We start from the raw sequence: 16,941 nt of genomic DNA on the forward strand, positions 1-16,941 counted from the left end.
AAAAGCTCAGATTGTGCGATCAAAGGAAACCGAAGACAGAACGAGGGTCGATCACTCGGTCGTTAATCCTCGGCTTTTATTGGATAAGAGTGATGAAGACACCTGCAATCAATCAATCCTTATGCAATCAAACCTCTGAAGCATCACTCATTATAAAGTGCCGTTGTACGTCTCCACTCACACCCACTCACAGACACCGTGGGGGTGGGGATGCATTGCTTTACACCACCCTCTCCCAAATCCTGTGAAACGCTGCTTTCTGTCAGGATGTCACACTTTTTTTTAAGCAGCCAAATGAGGTCAGATCCATGCATGAATATGAACATGTTTATTCTCCTGCAGGAAAATAGCACCAAGACGCCATCAGGGGAGAAATCTTCTTAAACCCTGTTAAATCCCATTAAAGCACAATAACCTCACAGCACCTCTCAGTACGCCATAGTCTACCTGATCTTCAGGGTCTCCTGATTTTTTGCAGCTCTGTGGATTCCCCACCGAGTTCTCTTCGCTCTCCCTGTAACCCACACTCAGACTTGCCTTGGCAGATCAATGGAGCAGCATGAGGTTAGGATTTTAATTGAGCTGTCCTGAAGGGTGGGGGTGGTTTTAATGAGGCCAGGGCCTGTTTTCATCCTGACCTTTGAGGCTGTGCTCTACAGGTGTCCATCCTCTAACTTAAAAGGAATGTATGGGCTTGTAGGGTTACCCCAGAGGTGTCAGCCCTCACAAGTGTGTCTGCAGCTTGACATTTTCACCTGAATGAAAGTCTCAGCCAGGTTTTTTAACCTGTTACACTGTATTCAGTGTTTCTGATACCTGTGTTATCATTTAGCAAGGAGGATGGTTTGCACTCACGCACCACCCAAACCAAAAATCCGATTGTGCACAATATTAATAAATGACACAAGAACACGGCTGCTTTGTTCACGTAATCATATTTTTGTCACCACCAGCTTAAAGAACAACACAAACAGTCAGTGAGCACCAGCTCCACAGAGACCAGCACAGGACACTGGCTGTGCAAAGGTGTGCTGGGGACTGTGCAGCATTCAGCAGCAGGATGAGACGGGGTGCACAGCTGGGACAGTGCACAGGAGCATCTGTGCCACATATGGACTAAAAGGCTCAGATGTTAGCAGGTCTAAAGTTTCTTTAATGTGAAATTAAAGCAGATTTAACCAAATAACTTGTCCACTGAACTCTTGAAATCCATCTGAGGCATCAGGTACAAGTGTCATTACAAACCACTGCTGCAAACGAGTGAAGTAAAAGTCACCATCATAAGAAAACTAAGTCAGCTCGTCCCACAAAAACCATGATGACATCGTCAGCCTGGTCATCAGCGCTAAGTGCAGCCAGGCAGTTTCAGCAGCCAGTCAGCCCACAGTCAGAGCCAGCACACTGAGCACACAGACGCATCAGACCAGAGGGAAATAAACAAGCCATATACAGTATCAAAGTAATCTATTACTTGTGTTTGTGCTTCCTGAGATTGTAAAAAGTACTCGAGAGCAGTGACACCGTCATCATTTTCACACAAAGACATCGCTGCACATGCTCCACAGGCCCATCAGGCCAGCATCAGTGTCAGAGTTCACGGTGAGGGGATTCTGCAGGTGATCCTTAGCGGGGGGTGGAGCCTATCCCTATTAAGCACACGTGTTTGAACCTGCGCAAACATGCAAACGGTGGAGGTGAACGCAGGCAACAGTGCTAACCACAATGCTGCCTTTATTCAGGATGCAGCCTACACCCTGCTGTACTCGCTGTGTTCATAAATAACGTGACCTGGATATGAGCCGACAGCAGGAACGATTTGACCACAGTGGCGTCTCCTGAAGCTTTTATTTACTTGCTCGACTCGATTGCTGTGCCTCAGTAAACAGGCAGATTTGTCAAACAGCCGTGCTTTGTTTGTAAAATATCAAAGTCATTACGTAAGAAATTATATCAGAAAGAAAGGGTGTGGGCATGCACTTTGTTCCCATATATCAGGGGTGTCCAACTCCAGGCCTCGAGGGCCGGTGTCCTGCAGGTTTTAGGTCTCACCCTGGATATCACACCTGAACCACATGATTAGCTATTCCCAGGCCTCTGGAGAACTTCAGGACATGTTGAGCTCATTCAGCCATTTAAATCAGCTGTGCTGGATCAAGGACACATCTAAACCTGCAGGACACCGGCCCTCGAGGCCTGGAGTTGGACACCCCTGCCATATATACACATGTGATCTCTGTGATGAAGACAAAGGGGTTTATTTTCTGAACAGCTCGTTGTTGAAACGTTTGCACAGAAATCTGGACTAAAATGTAAAACCTACAAACTCTTGTGTGAAATCAATGGTGCTACGTTTGCGTTGATGAAGGATTATGGGTATGCGACATCTTTTTAAACACTCACTTCACTGTTTTTGTCCATGATGACTTCTGTCCTCTGAAGTTCAGCACAGGTAGGCTTTCTTTGCATTAGCTGGTTTAACAAAACGGGCTTCTCAGTGCACTTAAAAAGTATTTTATGCGTCATTCGAGTCCTTCTTCCCCACAAAATGGATCAAGTGAGCACCGCCTGCTCCAACCAGACAGAGACGGGTGACAGAGAGCTGCACAGGTTACACGTGCACAACACTCAGGACCCTGTACGTACAGGAATCTGTGCGAACGCTTCACTTCCACATTAGGTTTTCAACATGTTACCATGGCGATCAAAACCCACCACCACCGCAATGAAAACTCTGATTTTAGGCTAAATTTACATTTCTAACCTGGTACAGAGGACGAGTGCACAATTCCCATGAAAGCAGCTGTCACCGTGGTAACTGATGCTGAACGCAGCCCGAACAGGAGCGGCTTATCAGAGTGTTGGTTTAAAATCAGCAGGAAGTGCCGCGTTCTTCTAATTCACATTAAGTTTTAGATGAAACCAGATCACATGACGCAGGGTTTTACGTGGGTAAACTGACAAAGTCAAACGTTATTAAAACCACTGAAGCCCAGGTAGAGTGACAGGTGTGCAAAGTGCACGTTTCCACTTGGTGATGAAGAAGCTTTATTCTTACCTGCTGCTGAGCCTCTGCTGAAACTGCAGCTACGGCAACACAGAATAAATCAAACAAAACGTTTCCTCTGTCGACAAAGCAACTCCCACTTCTCGTTTTTAGCCTCTGCAACAGTAACAAGCTGGAACATGTAAAACCCAAGATTAACACTGCAGAAGATTGTTAGTCGCTTTTCTTTGTGGCATTTGTGCAGTTTGCCGTTCAAGTTTTATGACCTTTACAGTAGTTTTGTCATCTGATACGGTCACTGGCTGCAGTAGGCGACACTCACAGGGATCATTCTGAGTATGACATGTGAAACGCTCAGAGCTGGAAGCACTGAGCCTAAAGACGTTGAGAAACACCACAGTGATGACACCGCCCCTGGTGACAGTAGACAGGAACAACATGATGGTCAAAAAGTATGTTTATGGTATAAAGACTCTCCTCCTTCACCACAGTATCTTTTTATTACAGACTGCTCCAAAGAAGCAATGTTTCACTGTTAGCCACATGCTCCGTCTGCCTGAGACCAGTTTTTAAACGTCCCGTCTCTTAACTTGTTTCAGACAAAAAGAAGAAGTAAATCACAGAACGTAAAGCCAGCTGCTTCGTCCTCGCAGGTTCTTCAGTTCTCCATCAGTGTGCAGCTCCAGCACTCACACCTCCACCAGTTCTCCAAGCTCACTGCTGCATGTGCTTGTTTGCAGAAATCTATTTTCCTCGTCCACGAAACTGAGCGCTGAAATTTACTGAGTAAAACACCTGATACATTTAAACGGGACATAAAAGAAACAGGCAACAAGATTCAAACTAAAGACAAAACAGTTGGCACTGTGCAGCTAGGCAGCTCCTTCTGGGGTTGTGGGGCGGAGATTTAAAAATACTTGGGTCAGAATACTACACGGGGGGGCAACACTGTCGGAGTACGTCCTCATTAATGGAACGAAGAACGCTGAAGCAGGCTGAATACTTGAGCAGCATGATTAAACGAGCTGTGTGCACAGACATGCCCACTGACACAGCGGAGTGAACCCACGCTGTGACCGACTGGCTCAGAAGAACATGTCCTGGTACAGGTTCTGGCCCATCTCGATGTAGGCCTCCTTCTCCTGTGCAGACATCTGCTCCACCAGCTCTGGCCTCTGGCTCACCTCTCTGTACGAGAAGGGCCGGCCTCCCACCATCACTGTGGGCTCATCGCCCACTTCCTCAAATTCATCGTCGTCCTCATCATCCTCCTCTTGGCCCCGATGCTGCGCGGCCGCGGCAGGAGGAGGACCCGGGGGCGAGTCGTCGTCCGACTCGCTGGTGTCGCTGTCTGAGTCACTGGCGTTGGCAGAGGTGAGAGCCCTCGCAGCGGCGCTGGCTCCGCCTGCACCGGCGCCTGCAACGCTCCTCTTCTCGTGGATTAGCAGCGCGCGCATCACTTCCTCGTTTTCATCTACCTGACTGGTGCCAGGACCAGGCGCTCCATCCTGGGCTCCAGGTACGCCACCACCTGTGAAAACCACATTAAGATTAGATCACATTCTCATTTTTAGCTTAACTCACAACTTCAACACAGCTCTGCTCTTCAACCCTGTTATTCTGCATCCGTGTCATGTGGTAAGGTAACCATGGGGTCGAGATTTATCATCACATGATGCAACTTCTAACCAATCCAGGACATCTCACTGGAGCGTAGGCTGGATGACACAGCACCTGCACGGTTTCTTGGCAGACATTCAGTGCTGCCATGTTTCATCACAGCAACACAAAAAGAAGGCGTGGCCTGGGACAAACAGCTGCAACACATAAACGTGAGATCTCCAAGAACGACCGATAACGACATTAATCCGTTTTAAAAGAAATGTGCTGGCTTCAGAGTGAGTGAGTAAGTTCTTAGAAACAGGTTTCTTTATCGATACCTGTTCCAGGGTAGGTACGTGCTCTGTGATTGGTCTACACAGATGGGAAACTAGATGAACAGAAACATTGGCTGAGGATCAGCGGAGCCTATCAGAGAGGCGGGAAACCACGAGTGGTAATTTCTTCTCCTACTTCCTCCCAACTTGCTGAAATCAGCTCAGACGAGCTAAACTGCAGTTGCTATGCCAACCACCACCTGGCTTAACATCATCTTGGCGTTTCAACCGGCACAATGCTAAAAGCCTGGCAGTTCCACGGTGGGCAGTTGCCCCCAGGGAAGCCCTCGGAGCTCTCTAACGAATGGTAGCGCACCGTTTCAGTTTCGGCGTGCGAGCTCGAGCCCAGCCTGACTTTATGTAGATGTAGCAGGTGCCACATCCCCGCTGATGTCAAAGCAGGCAGAGCGGGTGACGTCAGCCAGTGAGTGTGGGCTGAAAGAGCTGCTCCATCTTTAGAGCCTGCACCCACAGGTGCACAGCCTCCGACACCAGTGTTCAGTTTTCACCAGCTGAAGCTCCGCACGCTTGACTGAAATCATCAGAACAGCCAAGGTGCACATCCCCACCAGCAAGCACAGAAGACGCGCTCGTTCCCTCTCAGCAGCTGAGGACAAAGAAGCTCCACATCTTCTGTTTTTTGATGCATCGTATCAGAATTTGGGTTTTTCTTTACACGTTCAAATGAATAAGTTGTATTTAGGAGCTGGAGTCAGACCCTTTCTTCTTTCAGTAAACCAGATCATGAAACACACGTTTACAGCTCGATGCACGCTCAGGATTTAAGCACAGGGTAAAACCTGCAGGCAGATGAACGGAGACACACCTGTGACAAAAACACAACCCACATGTCTAATTTGTAATTTCCATAAGAATGGATTCTATTATGAGTGATCCTGCCTCAGCCACTCACTAACCAAGCCCTGATTATTCCAATTAGGCAATTATGGCTCAGCGGTACTCTGGCCAGGTCTGATTGCTGCATGCCCTTGGGTAAGGATCCAATGTCATTAGAAGAAAACTTGTTGAAGGGCTGCTCTGACAGATGGAGGTAACCTGGCTGACCTGTAATAACCTGTTCCAGCTACAGACTGAGCACCGACTGAGATGAAAAGCACAAAAACGGCGCTCTCTGCAGTCCATGCAGCATCCAAGCTACCCGCTCCTGAAACACCAAACCCTCTGAGGACGAGAAACATCATTCATGATTAACGATCACATAAACAGCCGCCGAGTCTGGGAGGAAATTCACGCTGAATTAAACTTAAACTAATTCACGGAGTTGGAGATTGCAGTGCTTTAGAGTACGATTACATTCATTCATCTTCAATAACGAGCTGCACATTCTGGAGACGTTTTTCATCCCACTCTGTGAGTCCATTTTCAAATGTTATTGTATTTAGTGAAGACGTTTAAATTGGATCTTTTTAACAAACTCTACACGAGAGACAAAGATGAGAACGGTGTGCTGCAGCTTTTAGATCTCACTCTGGGTCAACACACCTGAATCACACGATTAGTTCATTACCAGGCCTCTGGAGAACTTCACGACATGTTGAGGAGGTCACTCAGCCATTTAAATCAGCTGTGATGGATCTAGGACACATCTAAACCTGCAGGCCCTCCAGGCCTGGAACTGGACACCCGCTCTAAACAGTATCTGTTTATGTTTAGTGTGTCTGAATATAATGACTGAGCTACAAATGAAACAACCATCACAGAGATGTCACAGACTCGTTGATCCGCCTCAGCTGAGAGCGGCTGCAGTGACAGCGCTGTACTTACGGTTCTTGAGGACGTCCGGCTCGTTGTAAGCGCCCTGTACGGTGCTCTGAGTCAGCCACACCGGCCTCTCCTTTGGCGCCTTGCTGTCGCCAGCCTGTTTCTGCTGCTCCTCCTGGTCCATGTTGATGACCACGTTCTGGGTGTACAGATCAGCGTACGTCGATCCTTTGTTCGACCAGGCTTCGCGGTGCGGGCCGCTCGCTGCTCCTGATGCTGCAGCACGTTCTCGGCTGCAGGAAAGAGTCAGCGAATAATATTTACAGCTAAGTTAACACGATTAAGTCTGAAAAATGTGCCCAGTTCACTCGTTTCGGTTCCTCCTGTGGCTACAGACAACAGCTCACCACAGCGTAACCGCTAACTGCGGTGAGCTGTTCGGACGAGTGCGATGCTGCGAGGCAGACTGACCTCTGTTTGAGAGCAGGAATCTCAGCAGGCTCAGGCTCCAGCAGCTCATGGGACAAGTTCACGTCCTCGGTTTCACGGAGCAGCACGTAGATGGGCTCGATCTGCTCGTTGAAGCGCGCCACGAGCGTCCTGGCGTCAGGACAGACAGACTCATCCTCTTCTACCTCCGTCTGGCAGAAGGTACAGCGAAATGTACCTGCAGGTGAAAAACAATCATTACAGACCTGCCTACAGGGCGCTGCATGGACCGAACCAGCAGAGAAGTTTAGGCCCCAACTACTTTACATACCAGCTGATATATCACAGGAAGGGAACCTGCTGGTTGCCATTGGTGCCATTTGTGCTCTGATTTTGGTGATTTATAACCAATCGGGGTCAGGCTTGGTCTTCATGGAGGCTGGGCGTGGTTGTGTCGACACAACAGGAATAAGAGCGCTGACAGAGACTCTTGCATTAAACAGGAAACGTCTGCGAGGGAAACTGTATGCTGTGCGCACCACACTTGCTTCCTACCATTAAGAGAAGGGCACGCTTCGACCATCTGCTTCTCTGGCCGATTTCAGCTTCAGTAACGGGAGCCGTGCCAGCAGCAGCGCAGAGCTCACGCCTGCTTTATGTGTATGAGAGACCCCGAAAACTACTATTACAACTAAAGCACCTCCAGATTAATGCAAATGAAGTGAACAGTTACAGCTGAGGCTGCTCAACAACTGAAAGGCAACAGCGTCTCATTAATGTACAAACTGTTGTTTGTGCATTTAAGATTAAAGTGGTAAATACCTCATTAAGATCTTATTTATCCTCGATGTGTGCCAAGCGGCACCAAGCTGAGATTACTGGAAAAAATCATTACAAAGTAAATCACGTAAATATGATTAATACGTTCATAATGGTCTGGCACTGGTCTCTGGCTCAGCACTGAAACATTCTGCTTTTCCTGTACAAAGGTGGAGAACATGTTGGCCGAAGGTGAGGAATGAGCACGTCAGGTGGAGTGAGTGGAAAAAAGATCACGTGTTACAACATTCACGGCGCGCTGTGAAAACAGAGCTGCAGGGCTTCGGCTCTCCTTTGTGGGTCAGAACGAGCTGGAAGACCAGCAGTGTCGTGTCCGATCCTCGTGAGGTTACGCTGAGTGTTGCTGGCCCGACAAAAACAGCCCATCAAACTACCAGCAGAGCTGCAGGTACCCGAAGGCTGAACCCTGACCGAGGCAAAGCAGCAGAGACAGGAAGCGGTGCAGAGGAACCGTGAGGCGTGTCATCACAAACACACTGATGGCTCATTTATCCAGAGTGACGTGACTGCACATCTATTCTGTCCTATTTGTGTCTTTTCTTAGAGCTCGATCATTTAAACACACCCACATTTTAACATAGTGATTCTACAGTGAATCAACATCAACTATTTACAACATTTATCCCAGTAAACCACAAGTACTGGACAGAATTATTCACTGAAAATGAGAAACCATCTTTAATGATTTGTTGACCACTCCTGTGTGAGTCCTAGAAGCCGAGCCGGATGGTTGGCAGTCAGCCCCGACCCTGGCAGGCAGTCAGCGTGGTGTCACAGCTTAAAGCTGCCGCAGTTTATGAATGAAAACAGCTCACAAACAAATACAAACCTTTGCAGAGAGAGCGCAACGTGGACAACGTTTCTAATGCAAATCAGGATTTTTAATGCACATGTTGGCCCTGCGACAGACTGCCGACCTGTCCGGGGTGTACCCCGCCTCTCGCCCTATGACAGCTGGGATAGGCTCCACCCCCCGTGACCCTGACAAGGATAAGCGAACGAGAATGGATGGATTTTAGCAAACACACATACAACCCAGTTCATCAGTTCTGGGGATGTTGCTTCAATTTCTCTAAAACCAAATTCAAAGAGAGGCCATTTTCCCAAAATGCATTGCATCCTGCGTAATACAGTAATGTGCACTGCTCGGAAAGGAAGCACTTTAAAACATCAGATCAGAAATAAAATCCTGCTGGATATCTGCACCGAGCTCCAACAGCAAAGTGAGAGTGGCTCCAGTGTGACTGCAGGGAGACAGCAAATGTTCGGGTAAGGGCGCGTACTGACATCATCATGGCCGCTGTAAGTCATTGATTACCAACTATTTAAATCTGACGTAAAAGTGAAGATTCTGGTTTTTAAAGTGCACAAACTGTTTCATGGTCACCTACGTTTGGTCTGTGTCATTCAGAGCTCATCATTATGCAGCATATGCAAGTATGTGTGAGGCTTATGACTCATCCTTATTCAAATAACAGACATTTAAAGTGAACTTTAACATGGCAGAATGTTAGCGTACGACTTGGAGCTTATACAAAGCCACGTACACGTCATTAGCTTCAATGGCAGTCTTTTCATGTCCACGTAGCGCTGCTAACAAAGTGCACTCACACACAGCTTTAGAAGTAACTCTGCATTAAATGGACAATGAACAAAAATTCATGCTTCTATCTCTATAACGTACACGATCCTCTGTTCACACTATAGTTTCATTAGGAGGAATTGTCATTAAATGTATCCTGCTATGTGCTGTTACTGCCATCTAGAGGTGAACTGAGGAGCACACAACATAATGGAAGTGCAAACAAAAAACAACACATCAGATCACAAAGTGATCCTTGTATCAATGAAATACCGAAGTCTTCATTTAACTTTGACAAACTCATTTCTGTACATCCACTGTGAATCACTGCCAGTCGTGAGCGCCTGCCTCGCTTTCCCCACATATTATATCTCCAAACATTTTCCAGATAAACTGAGAGCCAGATTTACCAGGTTAGGATAATCACAGAGGGGCAAACACGTCCACAGAGGGAGAAAGTTCTGCATCTATTGATTTTTAAAAAAAAGATGAAGAGTGTCGTCCTCCCTCCTGCTGACACTGCACGTCGAGTTCAGTTACTTTATGCTTGGTTTTAAAAACAAACTACTGAGGAGCAGAAATATGTGGGGCCTTGCTCCAAACCAAAGGGTTTAAGACTCAGTGAAGATCTACAGGAAAGAGCCAAAGCTGAGGCACCACGCTCACCGTTTTGAGCCGTCCACCTGCACCAAATACTCAGAAAACGACAAGTTTCTCTGTGCACGCAGCATGCTATTTAAATATATATGAACTCTCCCCACCCGCGGTAAAGAAGCTTCTAATTAATTATTCATCCCATAAAAGCTGGACTAAAGTCCCGTCAAACTGCCAGAATGCTTTCAAAAATCCAAGCGTGTTGAATATTACAGTATAGCAGCACTGGTCTGCACCTTTACCTGTCATAGGGTCGAAGAGTTGGTTGGCCTCGAGGTCGGTGAAGGTGGAGAAGCAGCAGGGACACCGGAAGGAAGCGCGGTTGGTGGAGTCTCGCTCATCTGTCTCAATGCGCCGTCGCATGTGATCCAGTTTATACTTGACCACATTGACCAGTACCCTAAAAAGATGTAAGACAGAAATAAGACTACTGAGTCTAAAGTGTCCAACACACACACACACACACACACACAGCAGAGATTTAAACCTGTAATTAATGAAGTAGTAGTTGTGTCTCGTTGTCTTGCCATCGGGCGCCGTCTCCACCCTCATGCGGCACTTCACAAACTTGTCTGCTTTTAGGGTATTGAGTACTGAGCGCAGCTGCTTGCGGTCATACTTGAGCAGCTCCAGCATGTCCTCCTCACGCACACATGGGTTACGGATCAGCACATCCAGCGCCAAAGCATGCTCCAGGCCATAAAAACCCCTCACGACCTGCTTGGCCAGCCGCTTCAGAGCTGCGGGGACCTCGGTCAGTACCGCTGGTTCAATCATCTTTGGGTCTGGAGAGAAAGAGCTGCAGGGCAGAGTGCGACAGCGGGGAGAACATCAGGAAGGCAGGGATGAGGAGCAGGGCCAGAAGAGTTATCCAAGTATAAAACTTTAAATTTAAGAGGGAAGTGTAAGGTATACTAGAGCACATTAACCCAGTAGGAGAAAAATCCCGGCCGCGTTATCGATGTCAAATCATCAATCACAGCTAGCGTAGCTTAGCTTAGATCCAAACAAAGACTAAAACATAATGCATCCGGTTTGCCGGTGTTATTGTACATTTTAATGTAATACACCACAATAGAAAGACGGCGTGTTAATAGTTTACCGGTCATCTTATTATTTCACACTTTATCTTTAATAAAAGCTCGATAAAGTTACTTTTATTTAAATTAAGCGCTAACACTGAGTTGGCCTGCAGAAACCCGGCAGGCGTTAACGCGACCCTTACCGGTTATTGTTTATGTGCCAACAGTCATCTCAGAGTCACACACACTGACGTTAACTCACAAAAACACCGCTAAAACTCACTGAACACAAACGCACGTCACGGTCCTTTAGCTGCTGGGTTAGCCAACATGCTTCACTTCTTATTTTGAGACGACGACCCCGGAAATGAAAAATAAACCCGGGCCAACTGAAATGTTGGCCCGGCTGCACTAAACTGCACCCATAGAAGCGAAGAAGCTTGAGTGACGGGCATGTTGGCGAATAGCATGGCTTTGTTTTCATGGGGCGTGGTTTTAAGAACACTGTTTACTTCCTGATCGCGTCTATCAAAAAATGGCCTCTCTTGACAGGGTAAAAGTGTTGGTTTTGGGAGATTCCGGTGAGTTATGAACTATTTTCACAAGCAAAACCTTTACTACTGTCTGCTGTTATTTATAAGGACACGTGCTTATTCTGAACGGAACTCGCTCACTTATAAAACTCTTAATCTTTAAGTAGGAGACCGACGCTGTGGTCAGTTTGCTGCTGTGGCAGTTAAAGCTACGGATAAACATCACGTAACACACCTGTCATGTCTAAGCTCACGGGTAATTTTCACAATAAAGGTACATCGGCGAGCGACGCTGAATTTTAATACCCGTCATTTTTACATCGGTCACTTTGCGGCAGGTGGATGTAAGTAGAGTGTTTGGGTGTGAAACGATTCCACATCAAGAGTTTAAATTCCACAGAAACACGTTTTGCCGAATCAGAGAGCCACACCCTACAGATGATTACGGATACTCACTGATGTTGTTCCGGAGATGTGCTCTGCTGGAAGCCGAGTCTGTCGTAAACTGACTCGATGTTTCGGTGGAGGTCAGTCTTCCAGTCAGCAGCAGCTGTAGAGTCTATTCATAATTTAAATCCATTAATATCGATCAGCTACACAAAAATGTTTAACCTGCTGTGCTTTGCATCAGCTCCTTTTATCCAGTATCATTTTGTGCTCTTTGCAGGGGTTGGCAAGTCTTCCTTGGTCCATCTGCTATGTCAGAATCAAGTTTTGGGAAATCCATCGTGGACTGTTGGCTGCTCTGTAGATGTGCGGGTAAGCAGGTCCAGCATCTTCTACTTTACAAAGCCCTGCTGGCCTTTTATTTTAAACTCGTATAAAACACGACAGAACACACTAACGAGAGGGAGACAGGTGTAACGGTGAACCTGAAAGGAACAGGTGCACAGGTTTAAATACCAGGGTGTCAGGGGTGATCTGTGACAGAAGGATAGCAGCAAGAGTGAGAGGGCAGGTAATGAGGCCTGCTATGATGTATAGTTTGGTGACTGACAAAAAGATAGGAGGTAGAGCTGAAGGTGTTCAGGTGTTCGGTGGGAGTGGTTTAGAAATGAGTCCATCAGAGGGACGAGGCTGGGATGGTTTAGGCATGTGCAGAGAGGTAAGAGTGAGATGGCGCAATAATTATTCTACTCCAGGTTCAAGACTATAAGGAGGGAACCCCAGAGGAGAAAACCTTCTACATTGAACTCTGGGATGTTGGAGGATCCGTTGGCAACGCCAGCAGCGTCAAAAGCACGAGAGCAGTCTTCTACAACTCGGTTAATGGTAAACACTTACAGACAGATCTGAAAGCATTGATTTCATCAGTGACGTGTTATTGAGACATGCTCTTCATGTTTGGGTTCTTTTAGGAATTATATTGGTCCACGATCTGACCAATAAGAAGTCCTCTCAGAATCTGTACCGTTGGTCACTGGAAGCTTTGAATAAGGATTCCTCTCCAACTGGAGTCATCATTTCAAACGGGTGAGCAGATCTGTGTGTTCGACATCGCCCGTCTTCATTCAGAATAATAAACAGAAAACATGGCTAATGTGGAAGCTTCGATATTTGACTGCAGCGACTATGACAGAGAGCAGTTTGCAGAGAATCCGGTGCCTTTGCTGTTGATCGGGACCAAGTTTGACCAAATTCCAGAAAACAAGCGCAGTGAAGTCCTCACTCGGACGGCTTTCTTGTCCGAAGACTTCAATGCAGAAGAAATCAATCTTGTAAGTCGCCTCACTCTGCTCTACGAGCTCTCAGCTTCAGCTCCTTTAAACCAATGAATCCGTTTCATTCATTGTTTATCTCTCACATAAAGCACAACTCATGTTTAGCACTCATAAAAAAGGAAACTAGACTAATGATGAAAATAAAGCGGCGATTCACACACTCACACACCACCTACGTTTTTCAGTCAAAAACAAATCCTAGTTCGCAACAATAAAAACAACACATGTATCATAAACATCACAGCATCAGTAAGCTCCTCTCTGTCCTGTGTCTGGTCCTCCAGCCTAAAATAAAACATGTGGAAGCTGCTGTGGTCAGTTTCACTGCGGGAGCTGAACGCTTTTGGTGTTGTGTTGTTTTCCCAGGACTGCACCAACCCCAGATACCTGGCTGCAGGCACCTCAAACGCTGTGAAACTCAGCAGGTTCTTTGACAAGGTGAGAGCTGTGAGCTGCGTCACTGCGGTCTGTCAGGCAGGCCGTGACTCAGGCTGCGTCCACACTAGCCCAGATTGATTAGGGTTAGGGGGGAATGTTATCAGATGAAAACGCCGTTCCGGCTCTTCGAAACGTCGCGGCAAAATGTGGAGGAAAAGCAGCGAGTGTTTTAAATGGACTCACAATGAGGTGGAGTTGTTGCTGCGAGTAACACAAAAGTACAAAGTGGCAACAGTGAGTGAGAATTAAAGAATTCTTTGTTGCTATCTTTGTTTAATTAGTCACATGACTGCATCACATGACTAACATGCGTCATCATTTTAGAAAGTCTCTGTTTTCAAATGTGTGCGTCTCAGTGTGGACGGGAGGCCAAAACGGAGAGACGAGGTTGCGTTTTCAAACAAAAATGCATTAGTGTGGACGCAGCATCACACGCGTGTGTGCACCTCCGTCTTTGTGCTGCGGTTACACGTGTGGATTTATCGAGAGCTGTCAAACAGGGACAAACATCATTTGGGCTTCACGTTTATTTTCAATCATAGACCTGGAGGATAAATGTCTCACATTAATGGGAGTCCTTTCTTTTGACGTGTACGTGTGTTCTGACTCGTATTAAACCTTTCAACAGGTAATAGAGAAAAGATATTTCACCAGAGATCCCAGTCAGGTCAGTTTGTTTTCTCTTTTTTCTGTCCAGTCAGAGTCGTAGCAGTTTTGGTAAAAGGTTGAAGGTGACCTGTTTCCCACTTTCTCTGCAGATGACTGGCTTCACAGACAGAAAACGGTTCAACTTCAAAAGTTTGCACTATGACTGAGACCTGTGATCAGACCCCGCCCACTCAGACACGCGCTGGAAGTGAATCTAGAAAAGTTTATAAAAGCTGGAAATGACATGTGAAGAAGGTGCTGAGGACAGAATGAAGAGGCACGCTTTGAGCTTTTTATTACACCATCATGAATGAGACCACACGTTTTTAGAACATATGCTTTACTGCTCCTCTGACTCGTGCATCATTCCTGCTCCTCCATTGTTTGCTTGATCCACGGGATGAAGGAGCTGACTTTAGTATAGACATGCGGGTACTGTGGATTATTGCAGTCCTCTGCCAAGGTGAAGGCTGTTATACCCTGAGGCTTTGTGTTGCAGATAAGTGGCCCACCGGAGTCTCCCTACAAAGAAAGACTTGATTGAGCGATCTGTGTAAAGGTTGCACATTTTACATGAATAAAAGACTAAACCTGTATTTGAGTTATTAGCTGCTGGGCTGCTTTTGTTATTTCGTTACCTGGCAAACACCTCCGTCCCGTCTGGTAAACTTGGTGCATATCATGTGACCAGAGTTAAAGTGTTTTTGCCAAATGTGTTTGCACTCAGTGCTGAACTGCATCTTCTCTGTGGCTTCTTTTAGGACATTTGAACGAGATCCATTAGCTCTGGTTAGTCCCCAGCCGGCCACAGCACATTTAATGTTGGCGGGTGTTTCCCCGTTCTTCTTAGGCAGTCCTATGGTCCTCACGTACTTATTCAGCGTGGCGTTCTTCTTCAACTGTCAAAGAGAATCAGTGAAAGTTGCTCCTGCATCAGTTCAACACATGAACCCAGTGCACAGGGAATCAGGTCACTTTAAACTTTTTCACTTTACCTTCAGTAACATGATGTCATTGTTTAAGTTCCCAGTGAACCCTGGATGAGCGAAATACTCGTCCACTTCGATGCGTTGCTGAGTTCTCTCTTTCTTGGTGATGTCGTGTGCTCCGAGCACCACGGTGCAAGAACCCCAGGTCTCATTTCTGAACAAGAAACACAAAGTTCAAAGAAGCGTCTGCAGTCGCACTGATACTACGGATGGTGTGAATCATAATATCGACACAAATGAAGGTCCATGCAGTCTTCTCAGTGTGTTGCAGCGCTCCACCGTTAGAAAAATGACTCCCAGGAAAACTGTGGTGGCCCATCACTCCACACAAACACCTTCCACTCATTTATATGTAACTTGATGGTGTGTCCTCAGTATCACAGTTCAGCTGTGATACAGTTTTATCACAGTGACTGCTGATAGAACAGCAGCAGCTAAAATAACATCCTTTTTTAAAAACAGTTATATATATACACCATATAAAAAGCGTACTTGCAGTGAGCTGCAGTCAGAACAAAGTCCCTCTGAATAAGGATCCCTCCACATGAATGTACTCCCCGATACTGGACTGACACCATGTACGGTCTGGAGTGGGGCTTTGCCTCCCTGCCACCGACTATGCCGCTCTCAGCAGCCCCTTACAGGAGAGCAAAGGTCAAATCAAAACAGCGACCACAGAAAATTCTTCATTTTGGCCTTTAAAGAAGTGGGAAACTGTATTTCAGCGCAGGTCTAAAATATCCTGTCATTGAAACTCTGCCAGTCTTCTTACCTGTGAGGGAGATTTGCAGAAAGACGTAAAGGATGCAGCAGATCATGGTGGGACAGACGCTGCAGGCTTGCAGTGACCCCCCCACTCCACACGTCTCTTTTTATAACACGCCTCCCACAACAGAAACTTTGTGGTCAGAAGTTTCTGCACGGATATCACACCTTTGTCTGCACCGCTGCATGTAACAGGTGGTGGTGCATCACACACCTCCAATCATTTACCAGCAGAACATTATTTCTGTTTTCAGGATGAATTAGAGTCTGGATCATTCATTTATTATTATTATTAATTCATATTTTCAATTATGTATATAAATATATCTAAACACGATTCAATAAAAGGACGAAATGTTACGATGCAGTGCTTCATATACAGAAGGTCTTGAGGGATTGCTGCTATGAGGAAACTTTACCAGCGGGACATCGTTGTGTGCCTCAACTTCACAGGCTGTTTCGGTCTTTTATCACAAGCTGTTCTGCCATTTTTTAGTTTCTCTTTACCTTCCTTGGTTGGGTTTAGAGATTAGGAATCTAGTCTGGATTGTCATATTAAAATTTTAGGACACATCGTCAGTAGTGGACGTTGGATTCCTCGGGTGTTTTGGCCATTATCACTAGACACTCACCCAAGGAGGCCCTGTCACTGGTTTA

The 16,941-nt window shown here is 46.4% G+C and overlaps 3 protein-coding genes across 8 annotated transcripts; 1 reads left to right on the forward strand and 2 right to left on the reverse strand.

Annotated features, from left to right (window-relative positions):
* Positions 1–3,481: 3,481 nt before the first annotated feature.
* Positions 3,482–11,649, reverse strand: gtf2e1 (general transcription factor IIE, polypeptide 1, alpha). Of its 3 annotated transcripts, none has more exons than XM_085249141.1 (6): positions 11,474–11,649; positions 10,656–10,967; positions 10,411–10,568; positions 7,135–7,330; positions 6,727–6,956; positions 3,482–4,535 (listed from the first exon to the last, which is right to left on the reverse strand). In XM_085249141.1, exons 2-6 carry the CDS (start codon positions 10,943–10,945, stop codon positions 4,090–4,092), a joined length of 1,320 nt encoding a protein of 439 aa, XP_085105267.1. In that variant the 5' UTR covers positions 10,946–10,967; positions 11,474–11,649; the 3' UTR covers positions 3,482–4,089. The 3 variants fall into 3 exon arrangements, with proteins under 3 accessions (XP_085105267.1, XP_085105268.1, XP_085105269.1); XM_085249142.1 differs by having other exon boundaries at positions 11,394–11,649; XM_085249143.1 differs by having other exon boundaries at positions 11,489–11,645.
* Positions 11,641–15,131, forward strand: rabl3 (RAB, member of RAS oncogene family-like 3). Of its 2 annotated transcripts, XM_085249147.1 has the most exons (9): positions 11,693–11,771; positions 12,124–12,250; positions 12,391–12,482; positions 12,866–12,995; positions 13,082–13,196; positions 13,291–13,441; positions 13,811–13,882; positions 14,511–14,549; positions 14,641–15,131. In XM_085249147.1, the coding sequence occupies exons 2-9, from the start codon at positions 12,196–12,198 to the stop codon at positions 14,695–14,697; spliced, it is 711 nt and encodes a 236-aa protein (XP_085105273.1). In that variant the 5' UTR covers positions 11,693–11,771; positions 12,124–12,195; the 3' UTR covers positions 14,698–15,131. The 2 variants fall into 2 exon arrangements, with proteins under 2 accessions (XP_085105274.1, XP_085105273.1); XM_085249148.1 differs by lacking the exon at positions 12,124–12,250 and having other exon boundaries at positions 11,641–11,771.
* Positions 14,801–16,447, reverse strand: LOC146557303 (granzyme B-like). 3 transcript variants are annotated; one of them, XM_085249144.1, is made up of 5 exons: positions 16,292–16,447; positions 16,012–16,156; positions 15,526–15,673; positions 15,169–15,429; positions 14,801–15,052 (listed from the first exon to the last, which is right to left on the reverse strand). In XM_085249144.1, the coding sequence occupies exons 1-5, from the start codon at positions 16,335–16,337 to the stop codon at positions 14,894–14,896; spliced, it is 759 nt and encodes a 252-aa protein (XP_085105270.1). In that variant the 5' UTR covers positions 16,338–16,447; the 3' UTR covers positions 14,801–14,893. The 3 variants fall into 3 exon arrangements, with proteins under 3 accessions (XP_085105270.1, XP_085105271.1, XP_085105272.1); XM_085249145.1 differs by having other exon boundaries at positions 16,016–16,156; positions 16,292–16,353; XM_085249146.1 differs by lacking the exon at positions 16,292–16,447 and having other exon boundaries at positions 16,016–16,281.
* Between the last annotated feature and the right edge of the window lie 494 nt (positions 16,448–16,941).

Source organism: Mchenga conophoros, linkage group LG16 (assembly GCF_057382185.1).
Source record: "Mchenga conophoros isolate Kocher_MC1m ecotype Shallow Benthic linkage group LG16, M_conophoros_male_GT1.1, whole genome shotgun sequence".
Lineage (NCBI taxonomy): Eukaryota > Metazoa > Chordata > Actinopteri > Cichliformes > Cichlidae > Mchenga > Mchenga conophoros.

What these genes read in the sequence shown, in the direction of transcription:
- gtf2e1 (XM_085249141.1), bottom strand. Translation starts at nt 10,945, where the DNA reads ATGATTGAACCAGCGGTACTGACCGAGGTCCCCGCAGCTCTGAAGCGG. An exon ending in ACTCTTCGACCCTATGACAG is followed by an intron (nt 7,331 to 10,410) that starts GTAAAGGTGCAG and finishes TTTCACCTGCAG; the next exon opens with GTACATTTCGCTGTACCTTC. An exon ending in GCCGGACGTCCTCAAGAACC is followed by an intron (nt 4,536 to 6,726) that starts GTAAGTACAGCG and finishes TGGTTTTCACAG; the next exon opens with GTGGTGGCGTACCTGGAGCC.
- rabl3 (XM_085249147.1), top strand. Translation starts at nt 12,196, where the DNA reads ATGTGCTCTGCTGGAAGCCGAGTCTGTCGTAAACTGACTCGATGTTTC. An exon ending in CTTCTACAACTCGGTTAATG is followed by an intron (nt 12,996 to 13,081) that starts GTAAACACTTAC and finishes GGGTTCTTTTAG; the next exon opens with GAATTATATTGGTCCACGAT. An exon ending in ATGCAGAAGAAATCAATCTT is followed by an intron (nt 13,442 to 13,810) that starts GTAAGTCGCCTC and finishes TTGTTTTCCCAG; the next exon opens with GACTGCACCAACCCCAGATA.
- LOC146557303 (XM_085249144.1), bottom strand. Translation starts at nt 16,337, where the DNA reads ATGATCTGCTGCATCCTTTACGTCTTTCTGCAAATCTCCCTCACAG. An exon ending in TCTGCAAATCTCCCTCACAG is followed by an intron (nt 16,157 to 16,291) that starts GTAAGAAGACTG and finishes CTCTCCTGTAAG; the next exon opens with GGGCTGCTGAGAGCGGCATA. An exon ending in CTGACTGCAGCTCACTGCAA is followed by an intron (nt 15,674 to 16,011) that starts GTACGCTTTTTA and finishes TTTCTTGTTCAG; the next exon opens with AAATGAGACCTGGGGTTCTT.